At 38.5% G+C, this 25,094-nt stretch overlaps 1 protein-coding gene across 1 annotated transcript in view; it reads left to right on the top strand.

The window, feature by feature from the left end:
* LOC112392531 (histone-arginine methyltransferase CARM1-like) overlaps window positions 1-25,094 on the top strand; it is a 249,916-nt gene that overhangs the window by 74,023 nt on the left and 150,799 nt on the right. The window contains exon 2 of the mRNA XM_024734291.1: window positions 21,799-21,924. Coding sequence (XP_024590059.1) covers window positions 21,799-21,924 — 126 coding nt within the window. The remainder of the gene's footprint in view (window positions 1-21,798; window positions 21,925-25,094) is intronic.

Below are 25,094 nucleotides of genomic sequence, written 5' to 3'. Positions count from 1 at the left end.
AGTCAGACAATGATAAAGCTGCGTGGAGAATTAAAATAGGGTTAATGTGATAGGGAGTCACTGAGAGACTAAAGATGGAATGATTGGGGGCAGCGGGGGGGCTTTATTAGGAAGTGATGTTGAAACTGATATTTGAGTGAGAAAAAGGACCAGTCATGAAGTAAAGGAGTTCTCACCTACAGAACTATGAGCTAATAAACTTGTGTCAGTTTAAACTGCTAAGGTTGTGGTAATTTGTTACCAGCAATAGGTAAGTAATACCTAAGGGGTGTCAGAAAGAAAAATAGCTTTTAATTGAGAGGCCTGCAGAGTGAGCTCATTATGGGTCAGCCGGGTTTCTGGTATACAAGAGGATGAGGGGAACTTCAAATATAAGATCAAGGTTATGGAGGAAAAGACCAGGGGTATAGTAACGGCTAGTAATGGCGTGTTGGAGGCCATGGAATTACAGGATACTGGGCCAGATAAATGAGTGACTTGGGAGGCTTGAAATTCTAGTACTCCATGAGGTTAATGGGAGGGTGAAGCATAATGGGATCAGTCCTGAATGTGAGGAAAGTGGGCACCAGCTGGAAGGTTTGGGGCCACTGGGTATTATTCTCTTCTATAGTTCTTGGGGGTGTGACAACAAAGAGGTTAATAAAGTTTTCTTGGAGAAATGTTCTCTTAGTGAGTGGAACTAAGAGGTAGCATCTTAGTCTTCTTGGTGGTGTGGAGGGCTGGGAGAAAAGTGCTCTCATTGGGAAGAGGAGGCTAGAAACTGTCTCTTCCTTGCACAGAATCTAGAGTGTAGAGAGATAATAGACTGAGAAACCTAGCAGACACTAGCAACATTATGATAATAAAATTGCCCTTAGTTTATAAAGCAGAGAAAGTAAATCTGCCAGTATTAACCTGCATCTCTATGCTCCCAGTCTTGTAACTCTTCAGTCTCCTGCTTAGAATCCTTGGTGACCAGAGCTGACATCATACTTAATGGTGAAACACTAAAAACTTTCCCCCTAAGATCAAAAACAAGACAAGGATGTTTGCTCTCACCAGTGCTATTCAACATTGTACAGGAGACTGAAACAAGAAAATGAAATCAAAGCATCCAAACTGAAAAGGAAGGAGTAAAAATATTTCTGTTTGTGTATGAAAAATCCTAAAGAACCCATATACACTGAAAAGCTGTTCGAGCTAGTAAAGGAGTTTAGCAAGTTTGCAGTATACAAAATCAACACACAAAAACCAGTTGGATTTCTATACACTGGACAATCTGAAGATAATTTTAAATAGTTTGAATAAAATAATTAGGAATAAATTTAACAGAAGAAGTGTATGAGTTGTATACTGAAAACTACAAAACATGGTTGAAAGAAATTAAGACGAATAATTGGAGAGACATCTTGTGTTCATAGATTGGAAGACAGTTTTATTACGATGATATTGGAAGACTAAATATTATTAAGATGACAGTACTCACCAAATTTATCTACAGATTCAGTGCAATTTCTGTAAAAAATCCAATTATCTCTGTTGCAGAAATGGATAAACTGATCCTAAAATTTGTATGGGAATGTAAGATACCCAGAATAGACAAAACAATCTTGCAAAAGAACAAAGTTGGAGGACTCACACTTCTCAATTTCAAAACTTAGTACAAAGCTATAAGTAATCAAGACAGTGTGGTATTGGCATAAGAATAGACATTTAGATCAATGGACTAGACTTGAGAGTTCAGAAATAAACCCATATGTCTGTGGTCAATTGATTTTTGACAAGGGTGTCAGTTAAATGGGGAAAGAGTAGTCTTTTCAGCAAATAGTACCAGGACAATTGGATAGTCACATAAAAAGAAAAAAAAAATTTGGACTGCTTCACCATATACAGAAATGAACTCAAAATGGATAAAATTGTAAGGTTTAAAACTATGAAACTCTTAGAAGAAAATACAGGCTTAAATCTTGTGACCTTGGATTAGGTGATGATTTCTTAGATATGATACCTATAAACACAAGCCACTAAAAAAAACATAAATTGGAATTGGTCAAAATTAGAAACTCACATCAAAAGCCACTATCAAGAAAGTGAAAAGAACACACAGAATGGGAGAAAATATGGACGAAAGATTTGAATTGACATTTCTCCAAAGAAGATATAAAATGGCCAGTAATCTCATGAAAAGATGCTTACTTACATCATTAGTCGTAAGGGAAATGCAAATCAAACCCACAACATCACTTCATATCTACTGCGGTGGCAATAGTAATGATAATCTAATAATAGCAATAATTAATAATAATAATAAACAGATAATAACTGGTGTTGGAGAGGATGTAGGGAAATTGGAAGCCTCATACATTGCTGGTGGCAATGTAACATGGTGCAACTGGTGGAAGACAGTTTGACAGTTCTTCAGAAAGTTAGACTTCGTTGCCATATGACCCAGCAATTACACTGCTGGATGTAATCCCAAGAAAATTGAAAACATATGTTAAAACAAAGACTTGTGCCGGAATGTTCATAGCAGCATTATTTATGATAGCAAAAAAAAAAAAAGGAAACAACCCAGCTGATCAGTGGATAAACTGATGAATGAATAAACAAATGATGGTATTTCCGTACATTAGGTTATTATTCAGCCATAAAAAGGAATGAAGTATTAACATATGCTATGACATGGATGAACCCTGAACACATTAGGCTAAGTGAAAAAAGCCAGACATAAAGATCACATGTTGCATGAGTCCAGTTTTTAAAAATGTCCAGAATAGGGAAATACATAGAGACAGAAAGCAGACTAGTGGTTAGCAGAGGGTAGAAGGAAAGAATATGGAGTGACTGAGAGTGGGTATGGGGTTTCTTTTTAGGGTAGTGAAAAAGTTCTGGAATTATATAATGAGGGTTGCACAACCTTATGAATTAGATAACCCACTGAATTGTACACTCTAAAATGGTGAATTTAATGGTATGTGAATTACATCTCAAACAAACAAAAAAAAATCCTTGATGAAACCCAGGTTTGTTTGCAGGGTGTGCTGAAGACCATGGTTTTGATGACTTGAATCCATTTTAACTTTTGTAGCAAGCCTCCATGCAGGCTAGAGGCTGGAGAGTTTCCACCAAGCAGGTGGATCTGGGAGAGCTTTTTTTTTAAGAGCCAGAAATGACGCAAAGGCAATGTTTCTGATCTTTCCACCATTAACACATTTGGAATTTAAATTTATTATGCTTTTTAGTGGCAGAGGCAGCAGAGTTCCCAGGATCTAGTGTTGAGAGCTAGGACTGAAGCACCCATCTTGCTAGCATCAGTTGCAGCTGAAGTTGTATAGCCCTGTAGCCAGCAGCTGCAGCGGTAGCTTCTAGGTTCTCTAGTTTCTGATTATGGCAGAGATGGTGGCTTCATTGGAGGGTCATTTGGGAGGGATTGGTATGGGGATCGCTCTTTAAGGGTGAGCCTAGAAGCTGCTTACAAAACTCTTCCAGTGAGTTTCCAAGCCCTGTTTCTCTAAATTAAATATCTTTTGTTTAATCTAGTTAGAGATTTCTGTTCTTTCAGCTAAAGACTGATGGATCAACACGGTATATGAGGCTCCTGCCAACGTCCTCCTCCTGTTTTTCCTGGCCCCTCCCTTTGTGTTCCAGCTCCATCAAACTAATGTCATTTCCCCTACATACCCCGCTTCTTTATGCCTCTGTGCCTTTGTACCTGCTGTTACTTCTGCCTGGATCATTTCATTCTCGCGTCTCTGCCTAGTCTTTTTTTTTTTTTGTCTGGTACGCGGGCCTCCCACCGTTGTGGCCTCTCCCGTTGCGGAGCACAGGCTCCAGACGCGCAGGCTCAGCGGCCATGGCTCACGGGCCCAGCCGCTCCGCCTCTGCCTAGTCATTTTTAAGCCTCAATTTAGAATCATCTCCTGGAAGTCCCTTGGAACACCTCCCCTCCCCTCCAAGTCTGGGCAGGTGCTCTTCATCTGCAGCACACTGTCACCTTAACACTTGATGGTTATACTTTATGTTACAACACTTTAAAGTTGAGACTGTGAGCTCCTGAGGGCAGAAACTCTTCTTGCTCTTCTTTGTTACCTTCTTAATTAGCAAAGCCTGGAATGTTACAGCGCCTGCCTATGCTTGCTTTTCCGAATTGAATTTATGCCTGTAAACATTCCTATTAATTTTTATGTGTAACATTATATAAGGACTAAAAACCAGCTTAAAAATTCAATTAAAATACTGAAATATATATAAGGGAAACGATAATAACTTGGGACTCTACTTCTAGGTCCATGATGGAGTATAATTATTTCTTAATTTACCTCCCCAGGGTGATTTAAGGACTAATTACAATGAGAAATATTTTCACAGAATTGTGAACATGGTCAAATTAGGGCATACCTTAATCTACTTCTGTTGGGTTGGCAAAAAAGTACGTTTGGTTTTACATAAAAATAAAAGACACATTTTTCATTTTCACCAAGAATTTTATTGAACACTATATTCACTAACCGAACGAACATTTTGGCCAACCCAATACAAACATACAGTACATGAGGCGGTCTAGGTTAAAAATTTGTATGATTTGATAATTGGATGGGAAACATATTCCAAATTACCATTAATTATTTACTCTTTATTGTCAACTAAACTTTAAACCCCCGAATACATATTATGTATTTTATGAATATAAGCATATGTATGTATATAGATGTTTTAGCAAAGTATTTCAAGGGTTACAGATCTACAGTCTGAAGACTGATCCTCTCCAAGTGTTGATGATGGAAACTTTAATTTAGAAATATGGCAGAAGATAAAAAGCAGGGGAGATAAAGTTTTGTCTAGCAGTATTTCAGAGAGTGGCCTTCGTGAATGTCTGGGCACTGAGTGTCTCATCTGGACACAGGTTTCACGTTCTGGATTTATCAGAAAAATTAAACAGACAAAGATTTTTAGCTAAAAAAAGGTAGATGGTTAAGTTAGGAAAACTCACTACTCAAAATACAGCATGGTATTTTTAAATAATAGTGAATTAGGAAGATATGCATAAAAACCATACAATATATGAACTTGCACTCATTTGTTTGAAAACCTATGTGAATTTTTAGGGAAACGTGGGAAGACAGTCACACTCAGCCTTGATACTCTCATTCTTTATGATGCATTTACCGAACTCAGTGCCAAATGCCTTCTAATAATTCCCTAGAGGGGCATTTCAGTGTAGTCTTGTACATACATATGATTCATTTTCTGCACTTTTCAATTCAATGTAATAATACTAAGTGATTACTGCCACTTTAAGGCATCTGAGATATAGACTACATTTTTATCTCTCGTTTTGTAAAAATAAGTTTGTCTTATGAAAAAAGCTATGCATATTAATTACTGAAAAATCAAGAAAAACCCAAAAAAACAGGGACAAGAAGATAACCTGTAATCCTACCCACAGAAAAAAATGCTCTTAAAGATTCAGTGCCTATGCTTCCAGACACTTTTCTATAATTCTTTTCCTTATAAAATTAGAGTTACACAAAACATTTTATTCTTTTGAATATATGAGGAACAACTATTCATGTTGACATTTTTGACAATTTTATGGTGTTCCTTTATGTGGAGTAAGTAAGTACCCTGATCTATTTAATTAATCCCCTATTGCTTGACATTTAAAATTTTCCAATTTTTTGAAAGTACAAGTAGCACTATAATGAATGAATTGTAATTAAATCTTTCCACACAATCTTTATTATATTCTAAAAATAAACTCGCCAACCTGAAATGTGGGTCAGAGGGCATGATTACTTTTAAAGTTTTTGATATATCTTATCAAGTTGTCCTCCCCAAATATTCTCTCATTTACACTCACATCGTATGAGTGTTATTTCTCTGTATTTTAACCCACATTCACTAAAAACATCTCACGAATTTGATAGAGAAAAATGTTGCTTCTCTGCTTGTGGGTCTTTAAAGATATTGTCCGTTTGTTATATATTGTGACATGTTTCCATTTTGTGATTTGTCTTAAGCTTGTGAGCTTGTAAAGAATAGATGGTCAAATGTATTTGGTTTTTTCCTCCATGGCACTTGACCCTCGGTATCATGCCTAGAAAATGTATACACATATTCTGCAGCCCAAGTTTATACGGCAGTTTACCTATATTTTCTTCTGTTATCTTTATAGTTTATTTACTTTTAAAATTTATTTGTTTTACTTATTTTTATTTTTTGGCTGTTTTGGGTCTTTGTTGCTGCTCGCGGGCTTTCTGTAGTTATGGCGAGCCGGGACTACTCTTTGCAGTGCGTGGGCTGCTCACTGCGGCGGCTTCTCGTTGCGGAGCGCGGACTCTAGGCACGCGGCCTTCAGTAGTTGTGGTGCACGGGCTTAGCTGCTCCGCAGCACGTGGGATCTTCCTGGACCAGGGCTCAAACCCACATCCCCTGCATTGGCAGGCGGTTTCTTAACCACTGTGCCACCAGGGAAGCCCCAATTTTTTTTTTTTTTACAAATAAATTTTTAATTTTGGGGGGGTGGGGGAAAAATAAGAGGTAAATATGTAATTATTTTCATTCCTCAAATGTTTATCCAATTGTATCAACACAACTATTGAATAAACCATCCTGTCTTCACTTATTTGTGCTTTGTAAAGTTAAAAAGTAATTCAGTTATTAAAAAATTTGCATTGTGTTCTATAAAAACATGCTGATCTAAACATTAGCAATCCTTCTGTGACTGCATTAAAAATGGAACTGCTGTACTGGATCAAGTCTCTTAGTACCTTTTATAAAAGAATCAAGAATTCCTTTATAAAGTGAAGGTATGGGGCAAAATTATGATTTTTTTTTTTCAAAATTATGATTTGATTGCCAGTGAGAGCCCTCTTAGTCATCTCGTCACCTTTTCTTCAAACCTAGGATTTCTTGGTAAATTCCAAATCAAGATTTGTATTAAATGGCATTAGGAAAACATTTCCTAGTTGCTCCCTAATTGTAAAGGAATATTAAAAGTATTGCACATTTAAAAAATTTAAACGGTTTATCTGTTTATTTAGTAACCATTTTGAAAAACATAACATTAACTGCTTTTGCGCTTGTCTACTGAAAAAAATGAACAACCTAAAAGTTGAGAATTATGTTTTATTCTTTGGGCAAAACTGAGGACTTAAGCCTGGGACACAGCCTCTCAGATAGCTCTGAGGGACTGCTCCAAAGAGGTTAGGGAGGAACCAGGATATATAGGAGTTTTTGCAAAAAAGAACAGGTTTAAGTAAAATGTTTCTCAGTTCTGTGAGCTGCTCTAGCAAATTAATGGAATCCAAGGAGGGGGTTGTGGGTACCTGTGATCTGTAGCCACTTGGTCAGAAGCACAGGTAACAACCTTGGCTTGTGACTGGCATCTGAAGTGGGCTGGGTTGGAGGCGGGGCAGTCTTGTAAGAGTGAACCCTTAACCAGTAGAATCTGATACTGTCTCTGGGTAGATAGTGTCAGAGACAGTCTGCTGGTGTCCAGAGAATTGCTTGCTGGTGTGGGGAAACTCCCCTTTACCACATTGTACTTGGTACCAGGAATCTACTTTAACCTTTATGCAGGCAAAAGACCAAAAACATTCAATTATCTATTTCTCAAGGGTAATTGAAGCAATCATTGAATTAAGCTTAATTTAGTGATGTTAGAAATTACTTTTGAATGGAATAGAGACTTAGTCAAATGTCTAATCGTTCTAATGATATTTTGAGGTCTAGCATTCACTTCTAGGAACTCTTTTTCAAATAGCAAAGGTGCTGAGAATATAGGCACATATGAATTAATGAACATATAAACATATAGGCACATATGAATAAATGAACAGAAAAGAATATGGAAAAGAAATACGTGGCATGACATAAAAAATAGGATAGACAATCCTTATTTTTGGATGGTTAGAACAGTCCTTCTTAAACTTTCTTGTTCATGAGTCATCCTGGGGTCTTTATTAAGATAACGTATTCTAATGCAGAATCTAGGGTTGATTAAGATACATATTCTAATGCAGAATCTGGGGTAAGCCTGACAGTCTACATTTCTAGCAAACTTTTGATGATGATAAGACTGCTGGTCCATGGAGCACACTTTGACTGGCAACAGAGGAATTTGAGTTCTTTCATCTCTATAGTTCTAGGCTTAACTAACAATAAGAGATTCCGCCTTTACTTGGTAAAGGGATACCTTGGACTTAATCTTCCCAACTATATTTCTCTTTCAGTGTGCAAATCATCCACAATAACATCCAGAATCTTGACCCTCAAATAGATTACTTGCCACCTACAGGTAAAAAGAAAGGTGATAGCACATTCCCAGATTTCTCCAGGCAGTAATAGTAGAAGTGCAACAAAGTCAACAGAACTTCAGTGATGCTGAGCAATGCTATTACAGCACATACAAGAGACTTATGCAGTCTCTTCCATTGGGTAGAAAAGACCAGTCACCGTGGAGTGTCTCTGCAGTAAGCTTTCCAAACTACACAAGAGATGCTTCTCATTTGCCAAGAGTTTCTGATTTGCCTGACTATCCTTTGGTCTCTTCTCTAACCTGTGGTAATCATTAGTGTGTACAGGAGGCTGTGTGGAGTGTGAATGTGTGTGTGTTTAAATTGACAGATAATTTAAGGGTTTTTTTTGAATAAGGGTTTTAAGGCAAATGTAACCAGCTAAAGAAATTCCAACTTTGCAGATTTCCAATTGCAAGGAGGCTAATGGAAGATGTTAAAGTTCTAGCCGCAGATTTGCTATTAACTAACTATATGGTCTTGGACAAATCACTTTACAACCTGGGCTTCAAGTCCTCATTTATTAAATGAGCAAGTGGGGTAAGATGACCTCTAGTGTCTTTTGAGTCAATAATTTGATAAGAAACGCTTGGTATAAAATCTGAAACGCCTTTCTCTGTCCTTCTCCCCTTTCTTTTCACTTGTCAAGGGAGCTACATAAGGAAGAGCAATGAGAATAGATTTGAAGCAGTCCAGACTGAGGTCAGCTTAAGCAAATCCCCCAATAACTCTGAGCCTCATGTTCTTGTTTATAGAATGGGCATAAGGAACCCCATCTCATGACACAGCAGTGAGGAACAAATGAGGTGAAAGATGTGAAAGTGCTCAACCAAGGTGGCTAGCTGGTGGGTCACCCGATTCTCTTTCTGTTACTTTGAGCAACTGGTGTTAGTCAAAATGGCAACATTAATTGCAGCAAATCAAAAGTTTTTAAAAATCCCTTTTCCAGTTGCCCTATGCAGACTGATGTATTAACATTCATTATTCCACCTGCAAATGAAGCGGAACTTGCATATCTGCCGTCCTCATTCATGACATACTCATTCACTAGCCTATGTATCAATACATGTGCTGTTCCCTCTGCTTGGAATGACCTTTCTCCCTTATTTCCTTTCTGCTTGTAAAGCTCTTTTCTTCCACGGCTCAAGTCAAGTGTAATGTCTCCTATGAGGGATCTCCCAGGCAAAATTCGTTGTTTGTTTCTCTGCAGTGCCATAACATTTGAACAGACCTCTTTCTCCTTGCGCTGTGAGCTCTCTCAAGCCTGTGGCTACAGTTTATTTATCTTTGCATCTTCCCTAGTGTCAATCAACAGTGACAGGGTTATAGCAGATGCTCATAAATGTTAGCTGCGTGTGCATGTTTGATTAAATCCCCAAACCAAGGCTTGCAGACATCTGGTTCCACCACATCTGCTGCAGGGCAAAACCGAAAATGAATCTCTACAGCAGCTCTTGACAGCAGAATTGTTATTTTATACTCTTTCATTGGAAGCTGTTGCTTTTTTCTTGTTATAGCTAGTGAATCCACGCCAGAGCAATTATCCCCAATTGAGTTAACTTCAAGAGAATAGCTTATAGTCTCTAGAAACCACAAGGAGGAAGTTGTTGATCTGAGAAAACTCTTCCCAGAAAGAAAGTAGATGCCACAATATTTAGTCTAGACTCTAAAGAGACATTCACAATGAAATTAAGTTTAAATCTAAGATGACCACCTTCTTCAGGGAAAGTAGGAAGAATTAAGAATTTTACATTCTTAATGGAAAAATGAGGAAGTGAATTTTTTCTTGATCTTATATCATAACTGGAAAATCATTTCATAAGCCAAAAGCTTCAAGCCATTTGCCAGAGTTGGAAAAAAATTGTCAACTGAAAATACCAAGTGTTTGATTGGCACTTTGATATCTGTAATGCTCTGAGATTTCATTTTCATTGTTTTTGTGTGGTTTAGGAAGTGACCAAGGCTTCTGTAACTGTACTGATTCAGTTGTTTAATTCAGTAAGCATGTATCAGTCATATTCTATGTGCTGAGTGCTGTTCTGGACACAGTAGACATGTATTTGGAAAAAATTGGATTGAAAATTTTTTGAAAATTGAATTTTTGAAAATTGAAAAATTGGATTGAAAAAATTGAGATTAAAAGAAGAACAAGATCCAGTACCCCTTTTCCTAGAATTCCTAGTAACCATGGCCCTCTGGCACCTAGTCACTTTCACACCTTGAGAAATTGCAGGGGAAGCTGCAGGATTACTCAGACAAGCATTGCAAATAAATTTGAGGGAGCAGTAGGTTCCTAGAGAAGCTGTTAGAGAAGTGGCATACTCTTTCATTAAAGGCAGTATGAAATGTTACTGCCTTCTGATTTGAAAATACTGGGTGCAGAGGTGTTTGAAATTTCATTATGAAGTTGGTTTCAGTGTTTATTTGTTCTTTCTGCTGTGGTTATGTGTGGAGAGAGGATGTGGAAAAAAAGAGAGAATGGTTACAAAATACGTTTAAGCTGATTCAGAGTCTAGAAAGATGAGTGGAGTTTGTCCTTGCACTTGTTTTCAACAGTGGATATGGCAGATGGGCCAGACGTGTCCGAACTGGAGTGATCCTGATGGTGGTTCCAGTCAAGTTAACAGTTGATGGTCCCTGCTATGTACCAGGTCCTCCAGGGGAATCAAAGATAAAGAGGACACAGCCCCGCCCATGGAAGGTCTGACACATTGCAAAATGGTTAAGACTGGGCTGAAAATGGCAGAATAAGCTAAGTGCTATCACAGAGGTTCAAAGTGCTGTTGGGTTAGTAAAGTGAGGGAGATAACATATGCCAGTTGGGAACAATCAGGAAAGCTGCCATGGCGGTGGTGGTGTTTAAAATGGACATTGGTAAATTAGGCAGTGTTTTCGGTGGCAGGATTGATTTTCTGTATCACTTTAGAAGTTCCGCTCTTCCAATTCACATTTCTACTATCACCATAATCATAAGCGCTTCTTGTCCAGCAGCTGGTAATTAGTCTGGCTGGAGGACGGTATGTTATTGGGGGGTTGTGGATCTGTTGGGCAGAAACAGGAAAGATACCTGTGGATTTACAGTTCCAGGCAGGAGAGTCTGTTCTTTACTATTCAGTGGGGAAATCTTTGAAGGTTTGAGCAGAGCATTGTAGTGACTGCACTTGTGCTTCATTAATTGTAATCTGGCACCTTGGAGTAGTGTGAGCTCATTTCCATTTGCCAGAGCAGATGAGAGTGGAGACACTGTCACAGTTGTCCAGTTAAGATGTAGTGGAACCATAGAACTAGCAAGGTCAAGGGACTCAGGCAGAGAGTTCTTAGGTTTGACACCAAAAGATGATCAATAAAAGGACACATTGATAAATCGGACTTTATCAAAACTAGAAATTTGCTCTGTGAAAAATCCTATTAAGAGGATTAAAAGACAAACTACAAAATGGGAGAAAATATTTGCAAATCACCTGTCTGATAAAGGACTGTATCCACAATATGTGAAGAACTCTCAAAACTCTCTCAGTAAAGAAAACAAAACAAAACCAATCCATTTTGAAAACGGGTAAATGATATAAACAGACATTCACTGAAGAGGATATTCAGATGGTAAATAAGCACATGAAAAGATGGTCAGCATCATTAGCCATTAGGGAAGTGCAAATTAAACCCACAGTGGGTATCACTACACAACTTTAAGAATGTCTGAAGGAAAAAATAGTGACAGCACAACACCATACATTGTTGAGTATGTAGAGAGACTGGATTATTGGCCCATTGCTCATATGAATGTTTAATATCACAGTCACTATGGAAGAGAATTTAGTAGTTTCCTATAAAGCTATATGTGTAATTACCATCCTTCCAAAAGTTCAGGAAAATGATATTTACATTAAAATGAGCAACAGAAGAGTATTGAGGTCAAATCCCATACAGAATGACTCGAAGAAAAAAGGTGGTCAAGGACATAATAACATCCCTACCAACAATGAAAGCATAGTATAAAGATAATGTTCCAAAAATATCTGTAAGATTAATTTGCAAGACAAGAGACATTAAGAAAATTATATAGGACATGAAATAATAAACATAAATCAGAATTAGAAAAACTCAGAAGTGAAATGAAAGAATTCAAGAAATAATTAGAAATAAAATAATTAAAAATAAAATAGTTTTATTTTTTTAATTTAATTTTATTTTTTTATACAGCAGGTTCTTATTAGCTACTTTACTGGTGGATATATGTCAATCCCAATCATCCCACCCCCCCACCCTGCCACTTTCCCCCTTGGTGTCCATACGTTTATTCTCTACATCTGTGTCTCTATTTCTGCCTTACAGACCGGTTCATCTGTACCATTTTCCTAGATTCCACATATATGTGTTAACATACGATATTTGTTTTTGTGTTTCTGACTTATTTCAGTCTGTATGACCGTCTGGGTCCATCCACGTCTCTACAGATGACTCAATTTCATTCCTTTTTATGGCCGAGTAATATTCCATTGTGTATATGTACCACATCTTCTTTATCCATTCATCTGTCGATGGGCATTTAGGTTGTTTCCATGACCTGGCTATTGTAAATAGTGCTGCAGTGAACATTGGGGGGCATGTGTCTTTTTTAATTATGGTTTTCTCTGGGTATATGCCCAGTAGTGGGATTGATGGGTCACATGGTAGTTTTATTTTTAGTTTCTAAGGAACCTTCATACTCTTCTCCATAGTGGCTGTATCAATTTGCATTCCCACCAGCAGTGCAAGAGGGCTCCCTTTTCTCCACACCCTCTCCAGTATTTGTTGTTTGTAGATTTTCTGATGATGCCCATTCTAACTGGTGTGTGGTGATACCTCATTGTAGTTTTGATTTGCATTTCTCTACTAATTAGTGATGTTGAGCAGCTTTTCATGTGCCTCTTGGCCATCTGTATGTCTTCCTTGGAGAAATGTCTGTTTAGGTCTTCTGATTGGGTTGTTTTTTTTTAATATTGAGCTGCATGAGCTGTTTATATATTTTGGAGATTAATCCTTTGTCCATTGATTCATTTGCCAATATTTTCTCCCATTCTGAGGGTTGTCATTTCATCTTGTTTATAGTTTTCCTTTGCAGTGCAAAAGCCTTTAAGTTTCATTAGGTCCCATTTATTTATTTTTGTTTTTATTTCCATTACTCTAAAAGGTGAGTCAAAAAAGATCTTGCTGTGATTTATGTCAAAGAGTGTTCTTCCTATGTTTTCCTCTAAGAGTTTTATAGTGTCCAGTCTTACATTTAGGTCTTTAATCCATTTTGAGTTTATTTTTGTGTATGGTGTTAGGAAGTGTTATAATTTCATTCTTTTACATGTAGCTGTCCAGTTTTCCGAGCACCACTTACTGAAGAGACTGTCTTTTCTCCATTTTATATACTTGCCTCCTTTGTCATAGATTAGTTGACCATAGGTGTGTGGGTTTTATCTCTGGGCTTTCTATCGTGTTCCATTGATCTATATGTCTGTTGTTATGCCAGTGCCATGTTGTTTTGATTACTGTAGCTTTGTAGTATAGTCTGAAGTCAGGGAGTCTGATTTCTCCAGCTCCAGTATTTTCCCTCAAGATTGCTTTGGCTATTTGGAGTCTTTTGTCTCTCCATACAAATTTTAAGATTTTTTGTTCTAGTTCTATAAAAAATGCCATTGGTAATTTGATAGGGATTACATTGAATCTACAGATTGCTTTGGGTAGTATAGTTATTTTCAAAGTATTGAGTCTTCCAGTCCAAGAACATGGTATATCTCTCCATCTGTGTCATCTTTGATTTCTTTCATCAGTGTCTTAGAATTTTCTGAGTACAGGTCTTTTACCTCCTTAAGTAGGTTTATTCCTAGGTATTTTATTCTTTTTGTGGCAGTGGAGAATGGGATTGTTTCCTTAATTTCTCTTTCTGATCTTTTGTTGTTAGTGTATAGGAATGCAAGAGATTTCTGTTCATTAATCTTGTATCCTACAACTTTACCAAATTCATTGAGTAGCTCTGGTAGTTTTCTGGTGGCATCTTTAGGATTATCTATGTATAGTACCATGTCATCTGCAAACAGTGACATGCTACTAGTCATGCCATGGCTAGGACTTCCAAAACTATGTTGAATAAGAGTGGCGAGAGTGGACATCCTTGTCTTTTTCCTGACCTTAGAGGAAATGCTTTCAGTTTTTTACCATTGTGAATGATGTTTGCTGTGGGTTTGTCATATATGGCCTTTATTATGTTGAGGTAGATTCCCTCTATGTCCACCTTCTGGAGAGTTTTTATCATAAATGGGTGTTGAAATTTGTCAAAAGCTTTTTCTGCATCTATTGAGATGATCATATGGTTTTTCTTCTTCAGTTTGTAAATATGGCGTATCACATTTAGAGTTTCTGCTGAGGAGTCAGCTGTTAACCTTATGGGAGTTCCCTTGTATGTTATTTGTCATTTTTCCTTTGTTGCTTTTAATAGTTTTTCTTTGTCTTTCATTTTTGTCAATTTTATTACTGTGTGTCTCAGTGTGTTTCTCCTTGGGTTCATCTTGCCGGGGACTCTGTGTGCTTCCTGGACTTGGGTGGCTATTTCCTTTCCCATGTTAGGGAAGTTTCTGACTATAATCTCTTCAAATATTTTCTCGGGTCCTTTCTCTCTCCCTTCTCCTTCTGGGATCCCTATAATGTGAATGTTGTTGCATTTAATGTTGTCCCAGAGGTCTCTTAGGCTGTCATCATTTCTTTTCATTCTTTTTACTTTATTCTGTTCCACGGCAGTGAATTCCATCGTTCTGTCTTCCAGGTCACTTATCCGTTCTTCTGCCGCAGTTATTCTACTATTGATTCCTTCTAGTGTATTTTTCATTTCAGTTATTGTATTGTTCATCTCTGTTTGTTTGTTCTTTAATTCTTCTTGGTCTTTGTTCTTTAATTCTTCTAGGTCTTTGGTAAACATTTCTTGCGTCTTCTCCATCTTTGCCTCCATTCTTCTTCCGAGGTCCTGGATTATCTTTACTATCATTATTGTGAATTCTTTTTCTGGAAGGTTGCCTATCTCCACTTCATTCAGTTGTTTTTCTGGGGTTTTATCTTGTTCCTTCATCTGGTACATAGCCGTCTGCCTTTTCATTTTGTCTTTCTGTGAATGTGGTTTTCATTTCCCAGGCTGCAGAATTGTAGTTCTTCTTGCTTCTGCTGTCTGCTTTCTGGTGGATGAGGCTATCTAAGAGGCTGTGCAAGCTTTTTGATGGGAGGGACTGGTGGTGGGTAGAGCTGGGTGTTGCTCTGGTGGGCAGAGCTCAGTAAAACTTTAATCTGCTTGTCTGCTGATGGGTGGGGCTGAGTTCCCTCCTTGTTGGTTGTTTGGCCTGAGGTGACCCAGCACAGGAGGCTACAGGCTCTTTGGTGGGGCTAATCATGTACTCTGGGAGGGCTCATGCCAAGGAGCACCTCCCAGAACCTCTACTGCCAGTGTCCCTGTCCCCGCGGTGAGCCACAGCCATCCCCTGCCTCTGCAGGAGACCCTTCAGCACTAGCAGGTAGGTCTGGTTCAGTCTCCCCTGGGGTCACTGCTCCTTCCCCTGGGTCCCGATGCTCACACACTTTGTGTGTGCCCTCCAAGAGTGGAGTCTCTGTTTCCCCCAGTCCTGTCGAAGTCCTGCAGTCAAATCCCTCTTGCCTTTAAATTCTGATTCTCTGGGAATTCCTCCTCCTGTTGCTGGACCCGCAGGTTGGGAATCCTGACGTGGGGCTCAGAACCTTCACTCCAGTGGGTGGACTTCTGTGGTATAAGTGTTCTCCAGTCTGTGAGTCACCCACCCAGCAGTTATGGGATTTGATTTTATTGTGATTGCGCCCCTCCTACCGTCTCATTGCAGCTTCTCCTTTGTCTTTGGATGTGGGGTATCTTATTTGGTGAGTTCCACTGTCTTCCTGTCGATGATTGTTTAGGAGTTAGTTGTGATTTCGTTGCTCTTGCAAGAGGGAGTGAGCACACATCCTTCTACTCTGCCATCTTGGACCAGTCTTTCCAAAAATAATGATTTTAGAAATGAAGGCTCAATAGAAGCGACAGAAACTACATCAAATAAAGGAGAAAAATGGAAATTTTTTAAAATGTAAGAGGGAATATAAAAACACATAAGAAGAATTCAAAAGAAAATTGTAAACATAAGCAAAGAAGATGCAACATATACATAAGAGTCTCTGAAGAAGATATTAGAACAAAGAAACAAATACTAAAATTACAATTGAGAAAATATTGATGAAATAATTGAAAACATGTACCGAAAGAATAAACTTCATACCTGAAAATATTATATTGGCCTAGAATGCCCAGCATAAAGCACTTTCTAGTAAAAATTACTGACCTTATAAAGAAAGAGAAAAAAAAATCCTTAGGAATGTAGACATTAGCATATTATCTGTTATGAGAAAGAAAATCAGTTTATCATTAGACTTTTGACAGTAATGCTATATGATGGAAGAAAATGGAGTAACATTAAAGATCTTCAGAGAAAGAAAATGTGATTTTATATCCAGAAGGACTGACCCTCAAAAATATAAAAGACATAGATAGTGATTTGCATGTAAGAATTCAGAGAATGTCATTCCCATGGCCCTTCCTAAGGAATCTACTAAAGAATTTGTTTCAGGGAGCCCTTCCTGAGGTTCCACTAGAGAATGACTTTGGACAACCAGAAAGACTAGAGAGGCATCCACACAGGACTAGTGTGGAGTATTAAGTAGTTATTAAATGAAGGCTGAAAGGGAACACTCCTGGGTAATGGGTGTATGAGTTGACAGTGTACACTTAGCATAATTATAAAACAAAACGTAGAGGAAGGGGTGCACATTTACAAAACCAAACCAGTGCCAAAGCAAAACAACAATAAAACAATTAGACATCTCTTTCAGTAATCATAGTTGGTAGTGATAGTATTCGTTATTGGTATTCTGAGACTGATGTCTTAAAAGCCCCTTTTCTCTCTCTGTCTCTGTCTGTCACATATGACAGCTACCGCAGTCCTCAACTCTAGAACCACCTCCGGATCCCTTTCTTCCTTCTCCTGATCTTCCCATTCTCTTCATTTCTTTTCCGCTGTTAACTTTTAGTCTCTTTCAACCTGAATCAATCGATCCATTTTCAGTTTTTCTTTACAATCATTACTCCAGCAAGCAAAAGCCTAGAATCTAATCTTTCAAATACAAAATTCTCCTTACCAGGTAGAAGAGAGGAAAAAGCTATGAATATATCATTTATTACTACTGTGTCCCATCCCCTAAGAAATTGTGTTATTCAACGTTGATGTCTAATTTTAATATTAGATTTCTTAGAGGTCCATAATTCTGCCCTTTTTTCTTTACACTCATCTTCCGTAGTTAAAGTTGTTGAAAATAATTGTGTAGTTGTCTGTATACTTTATTCCATCTTTATAGGTGCTGCCTGTACAGTCCTATTTTTAGTTATGTGTCTAGGAAACATTCCTTAGGTAGACTAACTTCCTAGTTCTTGATAGCAAAATATTAAAAGGCTTACTTAGCAAAGAACTGGCATAATGACATATTGTTAGGTCATGAGTACTCTTTGGTCCAGGAATTTATGTATAAAAATATATTTTAGAATATCTGTTCTAGACCATGCCTGATATCTAATATTCTTAATCTGCTAGTGTTGTAGCTTTCCTGTGGAGATTGGATTTTGCATTTGCATAGGCTGAAAGGAGAGGGAGGTATATATGTGGAAAAGTAGAGAAATACTGTTTAAGGGAGACAAGGACAATTCTCTTGACTTTACCTGGTGCCACGTTCCATGTTTACTTGTATGCACTTTCCATGTTTACTTGTATGCACTCGTAAAATGGTTGGATCCTGGATTTCTTTGTGTGCCTTTGGAAGTTTTGTCAGATAGGCTGAGGTGGAGGATAGAGTAAGGCATCTGGATTCACTATCATTATGGATTTTCTTTGAGAGTCCTCTGGTAGAAAAAGTGGCTTTTCCTCAAGTAGGAGACAACAAGGCTCTGGGCTTTTCTAAAGTTCGATAAATTTTGTGCACATGAACTTACTCTGCTTGTTACTCTGCTGCTACCAAGAGATCAGGCCTTGCCCTTCGAAAAAGTAGCAAAGAGGGTCGTCAATGAAAGCAAAGTTCAAAAGCAGAATGATAGTGAACACACAGAAGCAGCCAGCCTTCCATATCACTGAAAAGATGAAATGAGATGTTTGTAAAGGGAGTCAGAGTGCTCTGCAAATGTTGTTATTATTACAAGTAATAACAGCTTGATAGAAAGATAGATGCCTTGTACCTTACTTCAGTGTACAGTGGAAATGATCTCCACACCATCCTTACTTTTCACCAATGTAATGGTGTCTCCTGGTCTTGGATTTATATGTATTCCTCAAACAATTTTTTATCATATGTCTTCATTTTTCTAATATAAATTCTCTAAAAAGACACAATTCTCGGTTAATACACTCTTCCCTAGAATAGCTGCAATTTAATCTTGACCATATTAGTCAACAGAAATCATTTAGAATGTTTGTTTTTTGTACTAACATGGTAAAAGGACAAGAAAGGAAATCAACACAAGAAGATATAAGATTAGCAAATAAAACACATGATAAAACATTCATTTCCACGAATGATTTTTTAAATTATTTTTACTTTTAATTTTTATTTATTTTTGGGTTGGGTCTTTGTTGCTGCGTACAGGCTTTCTCTAGTTGCAGTGAGCAGGGGCCACTTTTCGTTGTGTTGTGTGGGCTTCTCATTGTGGTGGCTTCTCTTGTTGAGGAGCATGGACTCTAGGTGTGTGGCTTCAGTAGTTGCGGTACGTGGGCTCAGTAGTTGTGGCTTGCGGGCTCTAGAGCGCAGGGTCAGTAGTTTATGAGGGGACCCTTATGAGGGGAAAAATACAAATGTTCCCACATTCTCTCCGTTCAGGGGAAACCACTGATGGCATTTTGATGTATAGCTTTCAAAACAGCTTTCTCCAAAGACAAACACAGCGTTAAATTGCCACAGTAATACTGCACATGCTGTTTGGCAGCCTTAACTTGGAGCTGCCTGATTTAAGCAACCATGTAAGTGATGGGCTCTGGGCCTCTTTACATCTGATAGCTAAATAAACAGCTCTAAGATGCATGTCCTTGAATATATGTTTATTCACACTTGATAAAGTACATCGTAGAAAAAATTTTATTATGAGTGGAATATCTAACAAAGAGTACATAGGCTTTAAATTTTGAAGCATATGGGCAGACTGTATTCCAGGAGCATAGAAATTTACATTGTGAATAACTGCCATTCACTGTGTTCTCACACCCTCTCCAGCATTTGATACTGTCATTTTATATTTTTAAAAACTTAACACTAAGACATAAAAAGCTTGATCTCATTGTTTTATCATATATTTCTTTGATTATTTCTGAGATTCATTATTTTTTCAGATTTTTTTTTGTTATCAGCATTTTTCTAGGTGCCAGTTGTCTATTAATCCCTTACTAAATTTTCAGTAGGTTGATTGCTTCTTATTTCTTACAGCTGATTGTATATTGAGGATATTAAGTCTTTGTTAAGTGTGTTGAAAATATTTTTCCTAGTTTATCATTGCTTTTTAAATTGGCTTAAAGTATTTAAAAAATTTTGCCATATGTAGGTTTTAAATTTTTGAGTAATTACCAGTACTTTCTGGATTTTGTTGTATACTTAAAAAGACATTCTCCACCCATGTTTAAACAGAGGGTAAAGAAGAGGATGGAGAAAGGAGAATACATGGACAGGAATTTTACAATTTATAAAAGTAGGAAAAGGAGGTATTCAATTTATATTCTAATCAAATTACAACAAAACAAACAATAATAAAAAAAAATTATCAGCCTATCTGGAGAATTGAACCAGATAAAATATAAAGCCTTTTACCTGTTCTGTGGTGGTATGCAATCAATACACGGAGAAACGCTTTCACTGATTTAGCAAATACTAAGTACCAGGTACTGGGCTAGGTTTTGATTCAGAGGAAAAAATATACTGATTCCAAAAATAAAGTAAAATTGCCCCTGCCCACAAAGAGCTTACAGACTGTAATAGTCATGTATGTACAAGGGACTGTAGAAGCCTAGAATCCTCATTCCTTCTTCCTTCTCTCTTATTCTACTTCTAAACCATAAAGGAAATAATTGGTAAATGCTAGCAATCCTGCTTTCTTGAAGAAAATATTTCTTTTGATTTCAAAAAAAACATATTGTTTAAAAGACCCCAAACTCTTCTTCTGTATCTACATTCATGGCTACCTCCCTGCAAGGAGACACTTAGGCCTTTGAGACACTGACTGGGCTGTAATATCTAAACCTGTAATCATGTTTTATGCCAGGAAAATGTTTTCAAAACATCTGCACTATTTAACCAGCCAAGATGTTCTGTGAAAAAAATTTGTGAATGTTTCCATCAGGAGATACTCACTTGTGAGTGAAATAATGGATGAAAATATTTGGTCATTTTAACTCTGTGTGTCTGTTTTGAATGTACATATGCTCGTGTGTAACAGTAGAATTTTATATATAAAATTATGTTTTTAAGTTAACACAACTATTCTATTTAATTTTGTAAGGGAGAAAGGAGAACATTAAGAATAGAAACTAAGATCTACTTTATAATGAGAGGAATGATGATAGTCCTTTATTGTTTTAATAGGATTTTAGAAATTATTTCACTGTTATTATTCAGTCTTCACAAAAAGCCTGTAAAATAAGCATCAGTATTTTTATTTTACATAATGAAGAAATGTGGCTCAAAATGATCGGGTGATTGAAGTTCCAATGTTAGTAAACATCAAAGATGAAAGCAAAACTGCAAGTTTCATTGCTCTTTCTACCATACTACAGCTGCCCAAGGTAAAGGCCCTGTCTAACCTGTAAAGAGAGGAATTGAGAGTTAGTTCCCAATTATCTATAGATGAATCTAATGAGACCGCAGCCACTTACCACGGGTTCTGTTGCAGAATGAATCTCCCTCTTTATCCTGCTTGCACATTGTGGTAGGAAGAACGTGCGTTGGAGTCAAATGCCTGGCTTTGAATTCCAGTTCTGCCACTTATTAGCATATTGGACCTAAACTCTTTCCCTAGTATTCACCTAGGAACACTGGCAGTGATGATACATACAGTGAAGATTTGTTGTGATATCTTGGGCCCATAGTAGGTGCTCAAAAATCACCCAGAAAACCATTACCTGATCTCTCCTAGGATGGTGTCAAGAGATACAAAATGATTTGGGGAATAAAGGGTTATAGGGAATGGAACGATAGACACAAAGGCAAGAGACAAGAGTCAGTTCTGAGCCCTTTGTTAAGCCATATGCGAAGAATTGTTTTTTTGACCGTGGTTACATTCATCCTCATGTTCACTTATGTCCCAGGAGGCATTATATTAAGGAGATAGAAATGGGGAGCCTTGAAAACAGAAATGCAGGAATGGCTGAACCTTTTTATAGTCCTCAAAATGGATTTTCCTAATCCTTTTTTTCCCCACCTTTTATAGCTGATGGTGTCTGTGTCTTCAAATGCTCACTCAACAGAGACACTGAATGTTGCTGTGTGGGGAAGGAGTCCATCTTGATTTCTCTGGGCTACCACAGTGCTTTGCTGAAGTTTGAGTCTCATGCTGGTAAGTTTTGTGTCTATTCCAAGCCCCTGGCTTTTCCAAAGGCAAATCTCCTGATTGGTTGACTTTCAGCACCGTGTTTCCTGATGTGAGTTGCCATCCATTGATAGAATGATTTAGAAGTGGTTCTGGTGCTTAACTTGATGTGGTGGCTAGAGAACAGTCAGCCTTCCCTAGACCGTGAGAACTTTTGTATTCTAATACCCCGCCCCCCAACCCTGCTTTGGTTCTCCTTCATCCAAAGCTGCAGGAAAGGACACCAAGGATTGTCCAGATCTTCACCACTGTTGTTGATTCTCCTTGAAGGTGAAGTTCGCCGAAATGTGATTTTCAGTTTGAGCGTCAATGATTTCATCCTGTTTTTGTCTTTGAATCACTTGCTGAGCATTTTTAGACTCTGGACAACAAATGTCTAGCAATAGGGAGGTAAATTAAAGTATAACTAGAAGTATTTTAAGAAAAGACTCAAAGGGACTCTGAAAGATTTCTGGCTGCTGGTGGGTGGGGCTGGGTCATGAGGCGGCTGTCTGTAGGATCTGGGGGGGTCCCAAAGCTGGTGTCGACCTGCTGGTGGGTGAGGCTGAGGCCCAGGGGGCCCCAGAGCTAGTGCTGGCTCATTGCCTGGGGGAACCAGGTGGCTGGCTGCAGTGCCCTGTGAGTCTGGAAGCTAGTGCTGGCCTGCTGGTGGGTAGACTAAATCCTGGTATGGCAGGCTGCAGGGCTTCAGTGGTCCTGGGGCTGGTGTCTGCCAGCTGCTAGGTGGGGCTGGGGCCCAGAGGAACCCGGGACTGGTATCCGCCCAATGGTGGATAAGACCAGGTCCTGGGCCTACTGCTGGCTCATGCCGGCTCACTGGTAGACAGAGCTGGGTCCCAGTGTCTCTGGCTATAGGGCCCTGGGGGTCCCAGGGCTGGTGCTAGCGCACTGGTGTGTGGATCCAGCCCCGGGTCCTGGCCTCTCTGATGGACAGGGACAGCTGTGGGCTCAGGGGGTCTTAAGGCCGCGGGCCTGCTGGTGGGTCAGCCGTGTTCACCTGGCTAGTTGCTTGGCCTGAGGCATCCCAGTACTGAGGCTGAAAGGCTGGTAGGCAGGGCCACGTCCCAGCACTAATAAGCTAGAGGGAGGATTCCAGAATGGCGCCTACCAGCACCAGTGCCCGTGTGGTGCAGTGAGCTCCCCAAATGGCTGCTACCACTGTCTGTGTCCCCAGGGTAAGCTCCATTTGCCTCCTGCCTCTCTGGGAGGCTCTCCAAGATCAGTGGGTGGGTCTAAACCAGGCTCCTTTCAAATTATCACTTCTGCCTTGGGTCCCAGAGTGTGTGAGATTTTGTGTGCACCCTTTGAGAGCAGTCTGTTTCCCACAGCTTTTTGGAACTCCCGAAAGTAAGCCCCAGTGGCCTTCAAAGCCAAATGTTCTAGGGGCTCATCTTCCTGGTGTGGGACCCCCCAGGCTGGGGATCCCATTGTGGGGCTCAGGCCACTCCCTCCTTGGGGAGAACCTCTGCAATGTAATTATCTCCCCGTTTATGGGTCACCCACCTGGGGGTATGGGTCTTGACTGTACGACATCTCCATCCCTCCTACCATCTTGTTGTGGTTCCTTCTTTATATCTTTAGCTGTAGAAGATCACCATTTACATTTGGCTGTGATGAATATTCTTTTACCGTATATATTTTCTCGTTCCTGTTGGATCAGTATCTAGGAGTAAAATTGCTGGTGCATAGAATAAGTACGTGCTTAGTTTTATAAGAAATAGCCAGAATTTTTTCCAAAGTAGTCGTACCGTTTTACACTCCCACCAATAATGTGTGAGAGTTCGGATTGCTCCACATCTTTGCCAGCATTTGGTCGTTCAGTCTTTTAAGTTGTTTTTTCATTCTGGTGGGTGTGTAATTGTATCTCATTGTGGTTTTAATTTACGTTTTCCTGATACCTAATGATGTTAAGCAGTTTTTCACATGGTTATAAATTAAAATCATTTGCTTGTTACTAACTGGTTGTTTATCTATGGAATTGTTCTTTATATATCCAGGATACCAGATATGTATCACATATGTAATTAATGGGTGTTATCTTCTAGTCTATAGCTTGCTTATTTATTTCCCTAATGATATGTTGAGAAGAAATTTTAAATTTTGATGAATGCCAGTTTATCCTTTTGTTGTATATTTCCTTTCATAAGTTTTATAGCTTCAGATTTTATATTTTAGGTATACAGTCAATCTTAATCATTTTTTACTTGGTGTAAGGTATTTAGCCAAAGATTATTTTTAGACTATATGGATATCCATTTATTCTAGCCCTGTTTGTTGAAAAGACTTTTGCAAGTTAAATGATTATATATAGACTTGGTCTACTTCAGAGCTCTCTATTCTGTTCTCTTGATTATCTTTGTGCCAGTATCACATTGTCTGGATCACCTTTAAAGTAACACTTGAAGTCCATTAAGTTTGTTCTCCTTTATCAAGATTGTTCTACGTATTTTTGGTCCTTTGCATTTACATATACATTTTATAATTAAGTTGTCAATTTCTACAAAAGTGCTTGGTCTGATTGTGATTGAGATTGATCAGTTTGGTGAGAATTGTCATTTTAACAATATTAAGTGGATTTTATCTGATTTGTAAACTAACAAGTTAGGTTGCCACTATTCCATGAATGCTGACAGAAGACATAAGACTCCTGGTGCAGAGGTAAAAGACGATTTTAGACTCTCAGGAAAAGAGCAGTAGCCAGAGTGTGAGCATATTTTCTCTGAGTTCTTTAAGCCCCAAATCCCCCAGACAGATGTGGAGGATAAGATGGGTGCCTGCACATGCAGTGGGATGCATTACAGGAGAGGAACACTGAGCTTGGGGAACTTCTATTTAATAGCAGGCAGTAACCAGGCTTGCTCTTTGTTCCAGAGGAAGATATTACTTCATACCTCAAGGTTGCTTGCTGCATACAGCACCCTGAGAAAGACCCCAGGTGGAGAGTGATGAAAGCGTGGCATTCATGGCCTACCCAGTAAGGCATATTTGAGTCCCATCTAGAGACCCATTGACAGATTTATTAAAAGAAGGAAAGAAAGAAAGAAATGCTACAAATTTATTTTTAAAAAAAGAAATACTACAAACTTATTAAAGAAAAAAAATGCTACAGGGCTTCCCTGGTGGCGCAGTGGTTGGGA

The sequence above is a fragment of the Neophocaena asiaeorientalis genome, unplaced genomic scaffold, assembly GCF_003031525.2.
Source record: "Neophocaena asiaeorientalis asiaeorientalis breed wild unplaced genomic scaffold, Neophocaena_asiaeorientalis_V1.1 scaffold256, whole genome shotgun sequence".
In the NCBI taxonomy this organism is placed as follows: Eukaryota; Metazoa; Chordata; class Mammalia; order Artiodactyla; family Phocoenidae; genus Neophocaena; species Neophocaena asiaeorientalis.
This window is presented reverse-complemented; position numbering and strand designations above follow the sequence as displayed.